The sequence below is a fragment of the Coregonus clupeaformis genome, chromosome 39 (assembly GCF_020615455.1).
Source record: "Coregonus clupeaformis isolate EN_2021a chromosome 39, ASM2061545v1, whole genome shotgun sequence".
In the NCBI taxonomy this organism is placed as follows: Eukaryota; Metazoa; Chordata; class Actinopteri; order Salmoniformes; family Salmonidae; genus Coregonus; species Coregonus clupeaformis.
The window spans coordinates 17,041,026-17,058,010 of NC_059230.1; the positions used below are offsets into that span (position 1 = coordinate 17,041,026).

General features: G+C 42.4%; 1 protein-coding gene across 1 annotated transcript in view; it reads right to left on the bottom strand.

Annotated features, from left to right (window-relative positions):
- LOC121554662 (DENN domain-containing protein 4C) overlaps positions 1-16,985 on the bottom strand; it is an 86,769-nt gene that overhangs the window by 45,768 nt on the left and 24,016 nt on the right. Inside the window, exon 2 of the mRNA XM_041868330.2 lies at positions 2,099-2,409. Coding sequence (XP_041724264.1) covers positions 2,099-2,397 — 299 coding nt within the window. The 5' untranslated portion in view covers positions 2,398-2,409. The remainder of the gene's footprint in view (positions 1-2,098; positions 2,410-16,985) is intronic.

The following is a 16,985-nucleotide window of genomic DNA, read 5'->3' on the forward strand; positions in this document are numbered from 1 at the left end:
ACCGAAGTGAGACTTAGTCCTTGTGTTTCTAGGTTATTTACATTGTTTTGTTCACAAGCTAGGATCTTTTTGAATGTTTGAGTTTCAACTGCTAGGGAAGAGAAGACAACTCTTCTACTAGTCAGACGCAATCTCCCAGGCACAAACATGAGTCTTGTTACCACGGTAACATCCCATCCTTAAAGGGGCAGGTGAAATTCGTCTCATCTGTGATACTTTGGTTAAAAGACTCAGGTCACAAAAAATGAAATAAAACAATATACCACATTACTTCTTACTAGTAATACATTTGCTTCAGAAACATTACAAAGCATGCTCATCTGTTTAGTGTTTTGTTGGTGTAATCTGAGGTAAAAAATATTTTGGCTGGTAAAGAATCTGAGTGGCTAGGGCCTCCCGAGTGGCGTGGTGGTCTAAGGCACTTCATCGCAGTGTTGCGGCGTCACTACAGCCTGGGGTTAGATCCCAGGCTGTGTCACTGGGAGTCCCATAGGGCGGCGCACAATTGACCCAGCGTTTAGGGGAGGGTTTGGCCAGGGGGGCTTTACTCGGCTCATTGTGCTCTAGCGACTCCTTGTGGCAGGCCGGGCGCCTGCAGGCGGACTTCGGTCGTCAGTTGAACAGTGTTTCCTCCGACACATTGGTGCAGCTGGCTTCCGATTTAAGCGAGTGGGTGTTAAGATCGGTTAGGCGGGTCATGTTTCGGAGGACGCATGACTCGACCTTCGCCTCTCCCGAGCCCGTTGGGGAGTTGCAGCGATGAGACAAGTTCATAATAACAAAATTGGGGCAAAAAAATGTTTTTACCAAAATGTCTGAGTGAAGTTAATTTTATGTCGTGATTGTGCCCCCTCACCGATTTCAACTGCCCTCTTAGTCACTTTATCCTGGTGCCGGGTCTGTCTTAAACTAACTAAGGCTATGGCTTCTCTCAATGACTGGTGGATATTTTGACCCTGTGGGTATTAGCTTCATAACCATTAAAACTGGTTATAATGGTAATGTGGTTTGAATGACGTCATTTAAACAAGCTTTGCCTTCTGGGGAGTAGAACTATATTATGATAAAGGGGCTGGATTGTATCTCTACATTGGATTGTGTTAGCAGTCAAAGCCTAAACGAAGCCTTGGGGCAAGAGCTTTAAGCTTCCTACCTCTATTATTCTCATCCTTTAATCTCACAAACCGGCAAGGAGCTCAACAACAAACTGAATTCTAAGTCTCCGCATCCCAAACCATGTCTGTTTCCGATAATTATGCTACGTTGGAACTACCTAAATCCAAGATGGATTTCTCTCTCTCCACTCCAAGAAGTGTAAGTGCTTTACTAGCCTATAACTAGCCAGAGTATGATTATGTCATTTCTTTGGGGAAACACTTGATATTTGATCTGCTGTTTACACTCTAGTCAGTGAGGGTTGAAGAGAAACTTGTGCGTTCCAAAGTAGAACAGAGGATTTCAAAAAATCAGTCGAGCCAAGTAACTGGAAACTCCAGTTTGTTGTTTTGGTTAAGAAGAGCGGAGATATGTGGCTAGAAAATCTAACAATCTATTAAACAGAGAACAGCGTTTAATGACAGGCGCCAACAAAACCCCCGGATCAAAGCTAAACACTAATTTGAGGATAGTGGTTGGCATCACTCTTTCAAAACGCAACACTACTGGATGCTGTTATTTCCCAGATAGAAAGGGAGTAAAGTGCTTTAAAATGAAATGTGATTTACTTCAAATGGGGGGGATGCATTCAATTCATCTAGCAAACAACCCAAAAGCACTCAAAATAATAAGCAAGCACTAGGCCTACATTGCAGAGGGTTATTCCACAATAGCTCAATAATAGACGAGAAGCAATTTTCAATGTTCATTACCATTTTCTCTCCTATCAGTGTCGTTTTCAAAGAAAGGGATTAAGGTAGATGTACTTGTAGCTCCATTAGAGATGACTATTCTGGTAATTGGTCTCATTGGGACGAGTAGGGTGTTAAGAGGCTATGGTGCACCCGTTTTAGAGTTCACCCTAATTATACCATTGTGTAACACACTTTAGTTAATTTGGGTTCACAGTAGAGCGCACACACAGATGGACAGACAGACTCACCCAATATCGATGAGCGGGGGCTTGTCGCGGCCCCTCTTGTAGCAGAGGAACAGCTCGTGGCTCTTAAGGCTGCCGTGGTTGAGGTTGGCCTGCTGCCCACTGTAGGTGCTGTCGATGCAGGTGAAGCCCTCCGGCACAGTCTCGCCCGCCGACTTGTTGATGATGGCCAGGTCAGTAATGGGCGCCTTGGGCCCGCTGGACTTTGTCTCCGACAGGTCCTGCTCCAGGGGCGTGGACTTGTCTGTCAACCCGGCCACCACAAAGTAGTCGGTCACACGGTGACCCTTGTCCTCGATCATGGCTGGGTGTGCCTGGGGAGAGAAGAGAGAAGAGGTGGGTGGGACAAGGTCAAATGTGAGGATAGAGGTCAGAGAATGGGAAATTGTTTTGTTTGTTATCAAAGTAGGGATATATCTATGGAATTTGGGCCTTATCCAGGCCTCCTGTAACACAATGTAGCCTAGGTCTTAGTTTATAGATAGTACAGAGCAAGTCACACGGGAACGACCTGCTCCATATATATCACACTTGCACCATGGGACAGTCCATTACATTCTAACAGTGTATGTGGAATCCCTAATGATTAAATACGTATACATGTCTAAACAGCATCCCACCATAAAGTACTTAACGTACCTAAGGAATGACAGGGGTCTTGTGAAACGACGCGACTTGTTCACAAACACTCCTGTCACTGTATATCACTTCCCAGTCCCATCCTAAGGGACATGGAGAGAGTTAGGAGCTTCGGTGACTAGGGAGAAGCAGAGGAGAGCGGCAGAGCCAGGCGGAATGCACCAAAACACCTCTGTAAGCATAAATCAAGATGACGAGTCTTACAAAACGTTCTCTGGAAAACTAGAGAATTGGAGTCCTGTTATTCTATTAACTTGGGATATAAAAACGCTTCCTTCCCGAGATTCAAGACGACCATATGCTAAAGCTCGGCGAGGAGTCATCAAATGCTTAGTTTTCCTGCTTTAGAAGAAGTAGAAGGATTCATCAATTACCCATAACGAGCACTATGGCATAGAGGTAGTAATTAGATGCAATTAGTCTAACAGCTAATGGAGCACGAAACCCTCTGCTCTCAGATAGAGGGGTTGGCAACTATCACAGCTGGTTTCCTCTGCTGGTAGATATTATAACTTATTATAGTCTGTAAGTTACAGTAAAGTCTGAAATAACATGGCAGCGTAAGTCCCAGGTCACCTTGCTTGTGGGAGAGCACAACCTCTAAAGACTGACCATTTTGATTTATACACTTAGGATAACTTCTTTATGGTGCAAAAATAGGTTCTTCAGACGTCCAAGAAAAACACTAGGCTTTGGGAGGAAGATACGGCAAAAAGAAGCAAACGGCTGTCCATGAAAGAAAAGCTAAGAAAGCAAACAACCCATTCTCTTCAAAGAGAGGTGGAAAATCATGCAGGAAGTGAAATTTTCCAGTCGTGAGTCAGCAGCAGCATGGGGCAGGAGGAGGAGAGAAACGTGGCCCCTCTGAACTGAAGGAGCACCCGGCCGGCTCTGGACTAAATTTAGCCCACTTCATAACAGTGTTTAATAATCTCTGTCTCAGAGACTTTTAGCACGGCACTGTGACCTCATCCTTGCCACTTAATTGGTCAGATGTTATCTAGTGTGTCACACAGTTTGATGAGGAGATACTACCGAGTACAATACAGGAAAAACCAACGGCATGAACAAGCACACAGAAGTACTGTATAATATCACCATACTCTATGCAGAAACACACCAAACCCATCACATTTAGAGTATCGAGTGTCAAACCTGAATGTAGGCCAAAAAAAACGCCTTCATAATCTGGAACCAATTTGAATGTCGGACTCTAGTTTGCATTGTATGCTGAACAAAAATATAAAACGCAACAACTTCAAAGATTTTACTGAGTTATAGTTCATGAAAGAAAATCAGTCAATTTAAATAAATAAATTAGGCCCTAATATATGGATTTCACATGACTGGGCAGGGGTGCAGCCATGGGTGGGCCTGGGAGGCCATAGGCCCACCGACTTGGCAGCCAGGCTCAGCCAATCAGAATGAGTTTATTACAGACAGAAATACTCCTCAGCACACCCCCCTTCAGACGATCCCGTAGGTGAAGAAGCCGGATGTGGAGGTTCTGGGCTGGCGTGGTTACATGTGGTCTGCGGTTGTGAGGCTAGTTGGACGTACTGCCAAATTCTCTAAAACAACGTTGGAGGCAGCTTATGGTAGAGAAATGAACATTATATTCTCTGGCAACAGCTCTGGTGGACATTCCTATAGTCAGCATGCCAATTGCACGCTCCCTCAAAACATGAGACATCTGTGCCATTGTGTTGTGTGACAAAACCGCACATTTTAAAGTGGCCATTTATTGCCGCAGCACAAGGTGCACCTGTGTAATGATCATGCTGTTTAATCAGCTTCTTGATATGCCACACCTGTCAGGTGGATGGATTATCTTGGCAAAGGAGAAATGCTAACTAATAGGTATGCAAAACATTTGTGCACATTTCTTTGAGAGAGAAATAAGCTTTTTGTGCATTTGGAACATTTCTGGAATTTTTTTATTTAATCTCATGAAACATGGGACCAACACTTTACATGTTGCATTTATATTTTTGTTCAGTGTAGTTGATAAAAGAAACATTGGAGAGGGAATGATTATAGTGGTCCCCTGGCTGTGTATCCGTTTTGTTGCTCTCTCCCTCTCCAATGTTTCTTGTCATAATCGTAACATAACCTATTGTGGTTGCAACAGCTTGACCCACTTCTTCATACAACTCTCAGCGTCAAGTATTGGCTATGACGATTGTGGATTTTTGGGTAACGATTAATTGTCACGCAAATGGACATGGTTATTGTCATAGTCGTCATTTTAGTAGAAAAATGTTTTAAGCTTGTAATGTATCATAATGCATCTTCGAAAATTTGCTAGGACATACACTATGTACACATACATGGCCAGAAGTATGTGGACACCCCTTCAAATTAGTGGATTTGGCTATTTTAGCCACACTTGTTGCTGACAGGTGTTTTAAATCGAGTATACAGCCATGCAATCTCCATAGACAAACATTGGCAGTAGAATGGCCTTACTGAAGAGCTCAGTGACTTTCAACGTGGCACCGTTATAGGATACCACCTTTCCAACAAGTCAGTTCGTCAAAAACGAGCTGCCCCGGTCAACTGTAAGTGCTGTTATTGTGAAGTGGAAATGTCTAGGAGCAACACAGCTTAGCTGCTAAGTGGTAGGCCACACAAGCTCACAGAACGGGACTGCTGAGTGCTGAAAAGCGTAGCGCGTAAAAATAATCTGTCCTCAGTTGCAACACTCAATACCAAGTTACTGCCTCTGGAAGCAACGTCAGCAAAATAACTGCTAGTCAGGAGCTTCATGAAATGGGTTTCCATGGCCGAGCAGCCGCACACGAGCCTAAGATCACTATGCGCAATGCCAAGCGTCGGCTGGAGTGGTATAAAGCTCTCCGCCATTGGACTCTGGAGCAGTGGAAACGCCTTCTCTGGAATGATAAATAACGCTTCTGGCAGTCAGACAGACTAATCTGGGTTTGGTGGATGCCAGGAGAACGCTACCTGCCCCAATGCATAGTGCCAACTGTCAAGTTTGGTGGAGGATGAATAAATGGTCTGGGGCTGTTTTTCATGATTCGAGCTAGGCCCCTTAGTTCCAGTGAAGGGAAATCTTAACACTACAGCATACAATGACATTCTAAACGATTCTGTTCTTCCAACTTTGTGGCAACAGTTTGGGGAAGGCCCTTTGCTGTTTCAGCATGACAATGCCCTCGTGCAAAAAGCGAGGTCCATACAGAAAAGGTTTGTCAATATCGGTGTGGAAGAACTTGACTGGCCTGCACAGAGCCTCGTAAAAACCTCGTAAAACTGACTATCCTACCGATCCTTGACTTCGGCGATGTCATTTACAAAATAGCCTCCAACACTCTACTCAGCAAATTGGATGTAGTCTATCACAGTGCCATCCGTTTTGTCTCCAAAGCCCCATATACTACCCACCACTGTGACCTGTACGCTCTTGTTGGCTGGTCCTCACTACATATTCGTCGCCAAACCTACTGGCTCCAGGCCATCTATAAATCACTGCTAGGCAAATCCCCGCCTTATCTTAGCTCATTGGTCACCATAGCAACACCCACCCGTAGTATGCGCTCCAGCAGGTATATCTCACTGGTCATCCCCAAAGCCAACACCTCCTTTGGCCGCCATTCCTTCCAGTTCTCTGCTGCCAATGACTGGAACAAATTGCAAAAATCTCTGAAGCTGGAGACACTTATCTCCCTCACTAACTTTAAGCATCAGTTGTCAGAGCACCTTACCGATCACAGCCCATCTGAAATTAGCCCGCCCAACTACCTCATCCCTATATTGTTATTTATTTTGCTCATTTGTACCCCAGTATCTCTATTTGCACATCATCTCTTGCACATCTATCATTCCAGTGTTAATACTAACTGTAATTATTTTGCACTATAGCCTATTTATTGCCTTACCTCCATAACTTGCTACATTTGCACACACTGTATATATATTTTGTTGTATTTTTTACTTTATGTTTTGTTTTACCCCATATGTAACTCTGTGTTGTTGTTTTTATTGCACTGCTTTGCTTTATCTTGGCCAGGTCGCAGTTGTAAATGAGAACTTGTTCTCAACTGGCTTACCTGGTTAAATAAAGGTTAAATAAAAAAATGAAAAAAATAAAAAAGAGCCCTGACCTCAACCCCATCGAAAACCTTTGGGATGAATAGGAACACCGACTGCGAGCCAGGCCTAATCGCCCAACATCAGTGCCCGAACCTCACTAATGCTTGTGACTGAATGGAAGCAAGTCCCCGCAGCAATGTTCCAACATCTAGTGGAAAGCCTTCCCAGAAGAGTGGAGGCTGTTTTAGCAGCAAAGGGGGACCAACTTCCATGATTTTGGAATGAGATGTTCGACGAGCAGGTGTCCACATACTTTTGTAGTGTACCTAATAAATACAACACCGCCTTACTGACACCCCTATCTAAAAAACGGTTTTAATGCTTTTAACCGCTTGGAACTTTTGGAAATTAAGCTTCTCCTCCCGACCATGCTGTTCTGCTCGTAAAATTATGACCAACTCTAACCACCACAAACTCCTATTATTTTTTCAAGTCCATAATTGTCGGTTACGCGATTATACAATAATTGTGCCAGCCCTATGTAGACCAAAGACTGGGACCTCACAACAAGGCTGTCACCTAGGTTACCGACTACAGTACATTTGTGCCCCTGCAGTTGGTTCCATAAAAAGACATACCACTCTCTCACCATATCAGAAAGGTGACCCAAACTGTGCCCTGTTTGTTCCAAGTAAATGTCATGCACTAGGCTACATGGGTATTGTGTCCTGTCTGTATAAGGAAAGGACAAGATGCATTGCACTTATGTGTTCACAACTATACATATTTGGACAGAAGCAATAATGAATCACATACAGTCTACAGTAAGTGAAAGGGTATGTTTAAACTCAAACAGCCGTGGTAGTTGGCTTGCCATGAAGTTGGTGTTTGTTTGGTTTTACTATTCTTGTGGGGATCAGAAGTCCACTCACAAGGATAGTAAAACAAGGAAAATTCTGACAAGTGGGGATATTTTTCTGGTGCCCACAAGGAAAAGGCTATTTTAGGCATAGGGGTTAAGTTTAGGTTTTTATGGTTAGAATTAGGGTTAGGAGAGGGTGAATCTCATTAAACCAGCATTAAACTTGTCTGTAGCAAAATGTAGTACAAAACCATGATGCATCTGCAAAAATAAACTATCAATCTGAAGACTAAGATGTCTAGTTTTTGACAAAGTGTCTTATTTTTTAAAAATATATATATTTTCGCCTGAATGTTGTACTTTTTCACCGCTAATTCTCATTACCGAAATGTGTCCAGACTAAATTCTCGAATCATTCTATACAATTTTACTTTAGAAAAATGCAACTTATTTGAATAAAACAAAATATGTTGCTGTAGTTTGTCCATAAATCATAAAAATGTAACAAGTCAAAGTTTACATTAAACTATAATATTTATTAAGTAAAAACAGTGTCTGTGGACATGTCTCATTAGCGTTAACATTTTAGTCATTTAGCAGACGCTCTTATCCAGAGCGACTTACAGTTAAGTGAGTGCATACATTTTTCATACTGATGCATCATCATAGTCCTTAGATGAGCACAAATTAAGTTAATTTACTCGGTTATTTCCCAGTACTACTCTAGAGCCAGAGTGATGCACCCCTGTTGGATTTCACCCCTCAAAAGGATTGCATAATAGTCCAGAGCGAGACAATACAGTTTCATGTTAAGTGAAAGATCAAGGAAGAATGACTCAGGGTTTCCACAAACAAGGAAGGCAATAAAAAACGCCTTGAATAATGAAGGAGGGGTGGTGCCCCCTCTGATGTGGTTTGGTTGCTCCAGGGGAAAAGAAGAGAATGGAAATGCTCAAGTTCCCTGGAGCATTCCAATGGGGTGGAGAGGGGGGGACAGATAACATTTATATGCACACATTGGCTCTTTTGCTAGCTAAAGAGGGTCATTCCACCTCAAAAAGCACAAGGAGGATTTCTGAAATAGTTTTTGTAGTAAGGAACAGTTAAGATTAGCATTCCTGCAACATTAAAAAAATATATAATTTGATCACTGAGAAATTAAGCTAATTGATTGCACCCAGATTGGCCATTTTCATTTATAGGATTCCGATTATATTCAATAAATAGAGTACCCAACATCCGATTTGGAGCCAATTTCTTCCTAACAATGAGTAAGACATGAGGAATCCAAAACAATGGTCAAAAGCCACGCACGGACCCCCCACGCCCAACAATCAGTACACAGTATTTTTTTGTATCCAGCCATGTTTTGCCCACTAGATGGCACTGTTTCTACTATATTTTTATCCAGTCAGAGGTTGCAAATAACTACATTTCCAGTACAAATTCACCATTATGGTCAAGATTAGGATTGATTGGATTAGGATTGGTTGAGATTCCGATTGAGGAAGGGGGAACCTCCCAATCAGCATGGACCAATCTGAGTTATATATTTAGCCAAGGGCTTTTCAGCATCCTGAGTTTCTATTGGTTGAGAATGCATTGAGGGGCTGTTTCCCAGACACAGATTAAGACTAGTCAAAACAGTTAAACTCAATGGGGAAACTCAGTTGAAAATGCTTTTTAGTCTAGGATTAAGCTTAATCTTTGTTCATGAAATGGCCCCTTTTAGTGTGTGGTTTATTAGTTAGACCATTGCTGATGAACAAGCAAACCATTAGGTTACAGCAGTTCTAAATGGTTAAATGTTATGGTCTCTAATAGTCTACAATAGTAAAAAGTCCCAACAACACAATGGCATTGGGTTTAATGGTAAATGTCACTTATTGTACTTCCCATAGAGATGTTTTCTAATAATTTTATTGGAAAACATAAGCCTGCCATGCAATGGTTTACACTGGTTTTATTTTATTAGAGTTGTCACTAGCCCATTTCTCCATCAAGTTGTGGGCTTGTAGGAAAAGTATTCATGAGAATTGCACCATAGGAATAAGCCCTCTCAGAGAGCTGCCATTTGTTAGACTATTAAAGGAGAATTGGGTTGAAGCATTAGGTTGCTAGAGAAGGACAAACTAAATTGCTTTCATGGAGGACTGGCTTGACTTGTGAGGATGGCCACACAATGTATTGTCATCATGAGCTAAAGCTAATGGTTTTCTACCCAAACTTAAAAGCTAATGCTAAAGCTAAAAGCTAAAGCTAATGGTTTTCTACCCAAACTTTCAAAGAAAATATTGTGATCCATTTAATAAACACGAGACCAGCAAACTGGATACAAGGGTGGGTAGCAGGAATAGCACTATCAAGTGGGCAAAACCTAGTACTTTCCCACTCTATTATGGGTATTAAGGAAAGAGAATTCAAATGGCTGGCGTGGGGTATGGGGGGTCCATGGGTGGCTTTTTACATTTTGGGGGGATTCCTCCTGTATTACTACTCATTGGTAGGAAGATGTTGTCCAAATCGGATGTTTGGTGCTATATGTATTGAATATTATCTGAATCCATAAATTAAAATGTACAATTTGGCTGCAATCAATTAGCTACATTTTTCAGAGATCAAATTATATTTCAACAAAATAAATGTTGCAGGAATGCTTATCTTATCGGTTTCTAACTACACAAACGATTTCAGAACAATCGAAGATGGGTGGTGTCATGGCTTGCTGAAATTCATGGAATGACTCTGGAGAGAGTGAGTGGAACAGGGATTCAGGCTCAAAGGAGCTCAGATACATCCCATATAACACACTCTTTCACTGAGCCATTTACTTTGCTCAGAGGGGGGCAAACCACAGGCAGCAATTCTTCCTCTGAGAATGTGTGTGCGCAAATCAAAATGCTGTCAAGTTTATTTATTTTGGCTTTGCGCAGTAAACAAAGTTCTCGGACGTGCATTCTCATCCCACAAAAATAATGTTGTTCGTCCGACCCCTTCACCATCCAGATAGTGAGTTAGTTTGATTGAACAGAGCCCTTAGTATGCTATGCAGTGCACTATGGCAGACAGAGGAGACAAGCCACTGTTGGTACTACTTTCTGCAGAGATTTACATCATCGTATCCATGGTTACACCTCACCGTTAACTGCTCAGAGCCTGAGTCCAGAGCAAGCTTTTTTTCTTAATACATTTTTGCCCTTTAAAAACTCTTTAACAGTAGTATACACTGAGTGTACAAAACATTATGACATCCATGACAGACTGACCAGGTGAATCCAGGTGAAAGCTATGATCCTTTATTGATGGCACTTGTTAAATCTACTTCAAATCAGTGTAGATGAAGGGTAGCAGACAGGTCAAAGAATAATCTTTAGGCCTTGAGACAATTGAGACATTGAATAGCACACATACACAATCTAAGGGTGAATGGGCAAGACAAAATATTTGTGCCTTTGAACAGGGTATGGTAGTAGATGCCAGGCACATCGGTTTGAGTGTGTCAAGAATTGCAACGCTGCTGGGTTTTTCACACTCAACAGTTTCCCGTGTGTATCAAGAATGTTCCACCACCCAAAGGACACCAGCCTTGTAGAGTCCACGCACCGACGAATTGAGGCTGGTCTGATGGCAACTCATATTAGGAAGGTGTTCTTAATGTTTTGTACACTCAGTGTATATACCTTACAGCTCAAGGTTTGAAAAAGCTACTCCCACAGCATATATTTCAGATGTCTTAAATAGTTCAACCAATCGAAGACCAAGAGGAGTGACATTTGAATTGCGTCATCTGGCACGCAAACACGCACGCACACAATTAAGGATGAAGGCTGAGGTTCATACCGTTCAATTAATGGGTATTTGCAGAAGTCCAAACAAAATAACATATTTTTCACTTTACACACAACTGGGAGTGAGTTATTTATGCATCTTGGAACCATATCTAAAATCATGCAATGTATTACCAATAGCTTAACGAGGCTGAGCTGCATTGTCTTTTAATGCAGCTTGCTAAGTGGCCTGTGACAATGAAAATATTCATATTGATGGACTATGGACACATTGTCATGATAAGTAGACCAGTAAAAAGATAAGTAGGCCAGTACATCCATTGTAACGAATCATATTGCCTTCTGGTACATCTTAGCTGTTGAATACAATGACCTACTCAAACGATACATTTACAATCTCACTGGACTATTTAATAATAATAATAATAATAATAATAATAATAATAATAATAATAAGCCATTTAGCAGACGCTTTTATCCAAAGCGACTTACAGTCATGTGTGCATAATTTATTTTTTAAACATATTTTTGAAGACCAAGTCCCACACTACCCGGCATACAATAAGCATTTTTTCTTCTTCTTTGGACACTTAACGGTAGACCACTCTGTAACACAAACAGAGACCCTTATTCTTAAGCTGATAGTATGGTGCCAGTAGGAGTCGGGAGCAAACTGGTATCACAGAGTGGTGGAAGTAGTAGTGGTGGTGGGTGGTATGACTCACGGTCATGCCAGCTTCCTGGCAGCGTGGGCACAGATGCCTGCTCTCTCACATAAATAAAAACACACACACACACGGTAATGAAAGGAACCACATGACAAACGTAAACAGAAACAGAGATCTGCAAACAAACACTGTACAAGTCCTGCCAACCCACAATCCTGCCAACACTGTTACCAGCCCTGTTAACTAGCACTTGTATTTCGCCTCGCCACGCTAGCGTCGCCCTCGTGTGGGTGCTAGCAAGCTAGCTAGGTACTGCTAGGTATCAACAGCCAATCCAGTAGGGGCTGGAAGCTATAGTGCACTTCGATTGGTCAATAGCACCGCGATATCGTGGAGTATTTGCATAAAGTTCTGGTTTCCCCAATTTAGGTCCCCCCACCTGTTCACACTCCCTCGCCCATGCTCGCATCGCCCAACGGTCACCCCGCCCACTTCGCTTCCTTCCGTTGTTTCGTCGCCCCCATCGTGTTATGTATGTTAGGTCTAGTACTTGGTAAGGCTCAGACAAAACATATCCCAAAAAACAGACCTCATATCCTCACCAAATATTCGTAACAGTAGCCCATTAGTCCCATCAGTCCCCCATTAGGAGAAATATCACACTTTACTTTACTATCATCCTTTTGCATCCAACTAACTCTCCTACAACCTACAGTGGGGAGAACAAGTATTTGATACACTGCCGATTTTGCAGGTTTTCCTACTTACAAAGCATGTAGAGGTCTGTAATTTTTATCATAGGTACACTTCAACTGTGAGAGACGGAATCTAAAACAAAAATCCAGAAAATCACATTGTATGATTTTTAAGAAATTAATTTGCATTTTATTGCATGACATAAGTATTTGATCACCTACCAACCAGTAAGAATTCCGGCTCTCACAGACCTGTTAGTTTTTCTTTAAGAAGCCCTCCTGTTCTCCACTCATTACCTGTATTAACTGCACCTGTTTGAACTCGTTACCTGTATAAAAGACACCTGTCCACACACTCAATCAAACAGACTCCAACCTCTCCACAATGGCCAAGACCAGAGAGCTGTGTAAGGACATCAGGGATAAAATTGTAGACCTGCACAAGGCTGGGATGGGCTACAGGACAATAGGCAAGCAGCTTGGTGTTGCCGCAATTATTAGAAAATGGAAGAAGTTCAAGATGACGGTCAATCACCCTTGGTCTGGGGCTCCATGCAAGATCTCACCTCGTGGGGCATCAATGATCATGAGGAAGGTGAGGGATCAGCCCAGAACTACACGACAGGACCTGGTCAATGACCTGAAGAGAGCTGGGACCACAGTCTGAAAGAAAACCATTAGTAACACACTACGCCGTCATGGATTAAAATCCTGCAGCGCACGCAAGGTCCCCCTGCTCAAACCAGCGCATGTCCAGGCCCATCTGAAGTTTGCTAATGACCATCTGGATGATCCAGAGGAGGAATGGGAGAAGGTCATGTGGTCTGATGAGACAAAAATAGAGCTTTTTGGTCTAAACTCCACTCGCCGTGTTTGGAGGAAGAAGGATGAGTACAACCCCAAGAACACCATCCCAAACGTGAAGCATGGAGGTGGAAACATCATTCTTTGGGGATGCTTTTCTGCAAAGGGGACAGGACGACTGCACCGTATTGAGGGGAGGATGGATGGGGCCATGTATCGCGAGATCTTGGCCAACAACCTCCTTCCCTCAGTAAGAGCATTGAAAATGGGTCGTGGCTGGGTCTTTCAGCATGACACCAACCCGAAACACATAGCCAGGGCAACTAAGGAGTAGCTCCGTAAGAAGCATCTCAAGGTCCTGGAGTGGCCTAGCCAGTCTCCAGACCTGATCCCAATAGAAAATCTTTGGAGGGAGCTGAAAGTCCGTATTGCCCAGCGACAGCCCCGAAACCTGAAGGATCTGGAGAAGGTCTGTATGGAGGAGTGGGCCAAAATCCCTGCTGCAGTGTGTGCAAAACTGGTCAAGACCTACAGGAAACGTATGATCTCTGTAATTGCAAACAAAGGTTTCTGTACCAAATATTAAGTTCTGCTTTTCTGATGTATCAAATACTTATGTCATGCAATAAAATGCAAATTAATTACTTAAAAATCATACAATGTGATTTTCTGGATTTTTGTTTTAGATATCGTCTCTCACAGTTGAAGTGTACCTATGATAAAAATGACAGACCTCTACATGCTATGTTAGTAGGAAAACCTGCAAAATCGGCAGTGTATCAAATACTTGTCTCCCCACTGTATATAAATTACATTATGACTATGTAAACTCATGCACACAGAATCTCATATCAAGCACACCCTTGAATGGAATTCAACTGAGAGGAAATATCACCCTTCATAATAATATCTGGTTTGGATGATGATTCCTCTATCCCCCTGAGCTGAAAATGTGACAGAGTTCATTGAAACAGAAGCAGCATCATCACAGCTTCGTATTCAGCACACGGTCCTGCCAAAGTGTTTGGCTCCATCAACGTTTCCCTGACAACAGCACTCTCAACCAACTCCTTTGCTTGAAATTCTGCAGCACAGTGGATTACCTGCTGAACACCTACACCTATACTTAGAATTGTACCTAACAAAACACACGCCTAGCTTCACTAATGACTGTAAAAGAAAATCAAAATCAAAAATATAATATGAGAGAGAGAGTGAGTGTACGCACGCATGCTGTATTCCCGCATGGACAGTTTTTGACTGGAGTGGACCATCTCGCTTCGCATCTTCATCTCTGCCCTTGCCTTAACTGTCTAAGAAAAGTGAGGAGCGTAAACCCCAACTTAATTAGGTCTATAATCAATAGCCTAACTGTTAAATGTGCCTGGCTTTATAAATCATCCATATATATCTACAGAAATAAGACAGATCCTGTTTCTGTTGCCTGTTTGAGTGTTTGTTTAATAGCCTACTGACTCCATGAGCACCAAACCTCATGCAACCACAACATGTCAGATAAAGAATTTTGGCTGTTTTTTTATCTTTGCTATGCTGTAATAAAGGCTTTACACTTTTTTTTTTCTTGCTAGAAGGGTCCCTGGAATTATTTATTATTTATTTAGTGTTGTTTACACAGTTCCAAATTGTCCGATTTCTCTTTATAATAATAATCCTCATTTTTCTTAATCTCCTTCTTGTTATTATTACTATTATATTAATAAGTAATGTCATTATCATTAGTATGGTTAATATAGTAGCCTTGTATAACCACCATCGAGCTGTAGGCCTAAGAGTGCATCCTGTTTAGTCTTAATACCGTAACTTACTTAGGCCTATATTTCAATAGTTATATAGGCTACAGCAGGGGTGTCAAACGTCCGGCCCACGGGCCGGATCAGGCCCGCAAACGGGTTTAATCCGGCCCGCGAGATGATTTTAAAAAAATTACAACAAAAAAAAAATAATAATAATAATAATAGTCAAGTATAAAAATGCGCTGCAATTTTTCAATAAAATAAACTGCTGTTCCAATTGCGTCCACTGGACGGCGCAATAGCAATTGTGTTAAGCAAGCAAACTGTTTATACCGGGGCAGAGCAAGTAGGTCAAGCACGTGCAGCCAATGAGCTACTTTGTTTTGCCCGCGATATTTATTACGGCTTCTACTTTTAACATTATGTGCTTTGGCACCCTCATTGCCCCAATATGTCTCTGTCAAAAAAGAGAAAAGTGGACGCAGTGTGCAGAGTGTTCCAAGAAAAATGGTCATCCTATTTATTCACGGAATTGAATGGGAAAGCTGTATGTTTGGTGTGTTCAGAGCATGTTGCAGTGCTGAAAGAATATAACCTTCGGTCGCCACTATGTGAGTCTTCATGCCGACAAATATGACAACTTTCAAGGACAGCGGAGATGAGAGAAGGTGAATGAACTGTTGGCGGGTCTGAAGAAACAGCAGTCTGTGTTTACTCACAGCCGAGACATCAGTGACGCTGCAGTGAAAGCTAGCTACCTCATTGCTAATGAAATCGCAGTGGCTTCAAAACCATTTAGTGAGGGTGAATTTGTAAAAACATGCATGATGAAGGCAGCGGAGATTGTGTGCCCTGAAAAGCGGCAGGCTTTTGCAAATATCAGCCTGACAAGAAACACAGTTGCAGACAGGATTTCCGATCTTTCAGTGGATTTGGACAGCCAGTTGAAGCAAAAAGTAAAGTCATTTATTGCGTTTTCGGTTTCAACTGATGAAAGCACGGACATTACAGATGTTGCACAACTGGCCATTTTCATCCGCGGAGTTGACACATTGACCGTCACCGAGGAGTTCGTGGAGTTGGTGCCGATGACAGATACAACGACAGCAGCTGATATTTTTACCGCACTCGTCGGCGCGCTGGACAGGGTCGGAGTGGACTGGTCCCGCGCTGTCAGCCTGGCTACAGATGGTGCGCCCTCAATGATCGGGAAAAAAGCAGGCGTTGTGACAAAGTTCCGAGAGAAAGTGCAATCTGCAAATGGAGGGACGTGATTTTTTGACTTTTCACTGTATTTTGCACCAGGAGGCTTTGTGTTGCAAGTCATTAAAGATGGATAACGTCATGAAGGTGGTCATCCAAACTGTTAATTTCATCCGATCCAGAAGCCTGAATCACCGTCAGTTTGACAGCCTTCTCAGAGAGAAAGACCACATCTATGGCCTGCCATATCACACTGAGGTAAGATGGTTAAGCCGAGGTGCTGTGCTGAGGCGTTTCTTTGATTTACGAGAAGAAATTGAACAGTTCATGGAAGAAAAGGGCAAACCAGTGTTAGAATTTCATTCCGCAGAATGGATGCAGGACCTTGCATTTATGGTGGATGTTACAGAGCACCTGAATA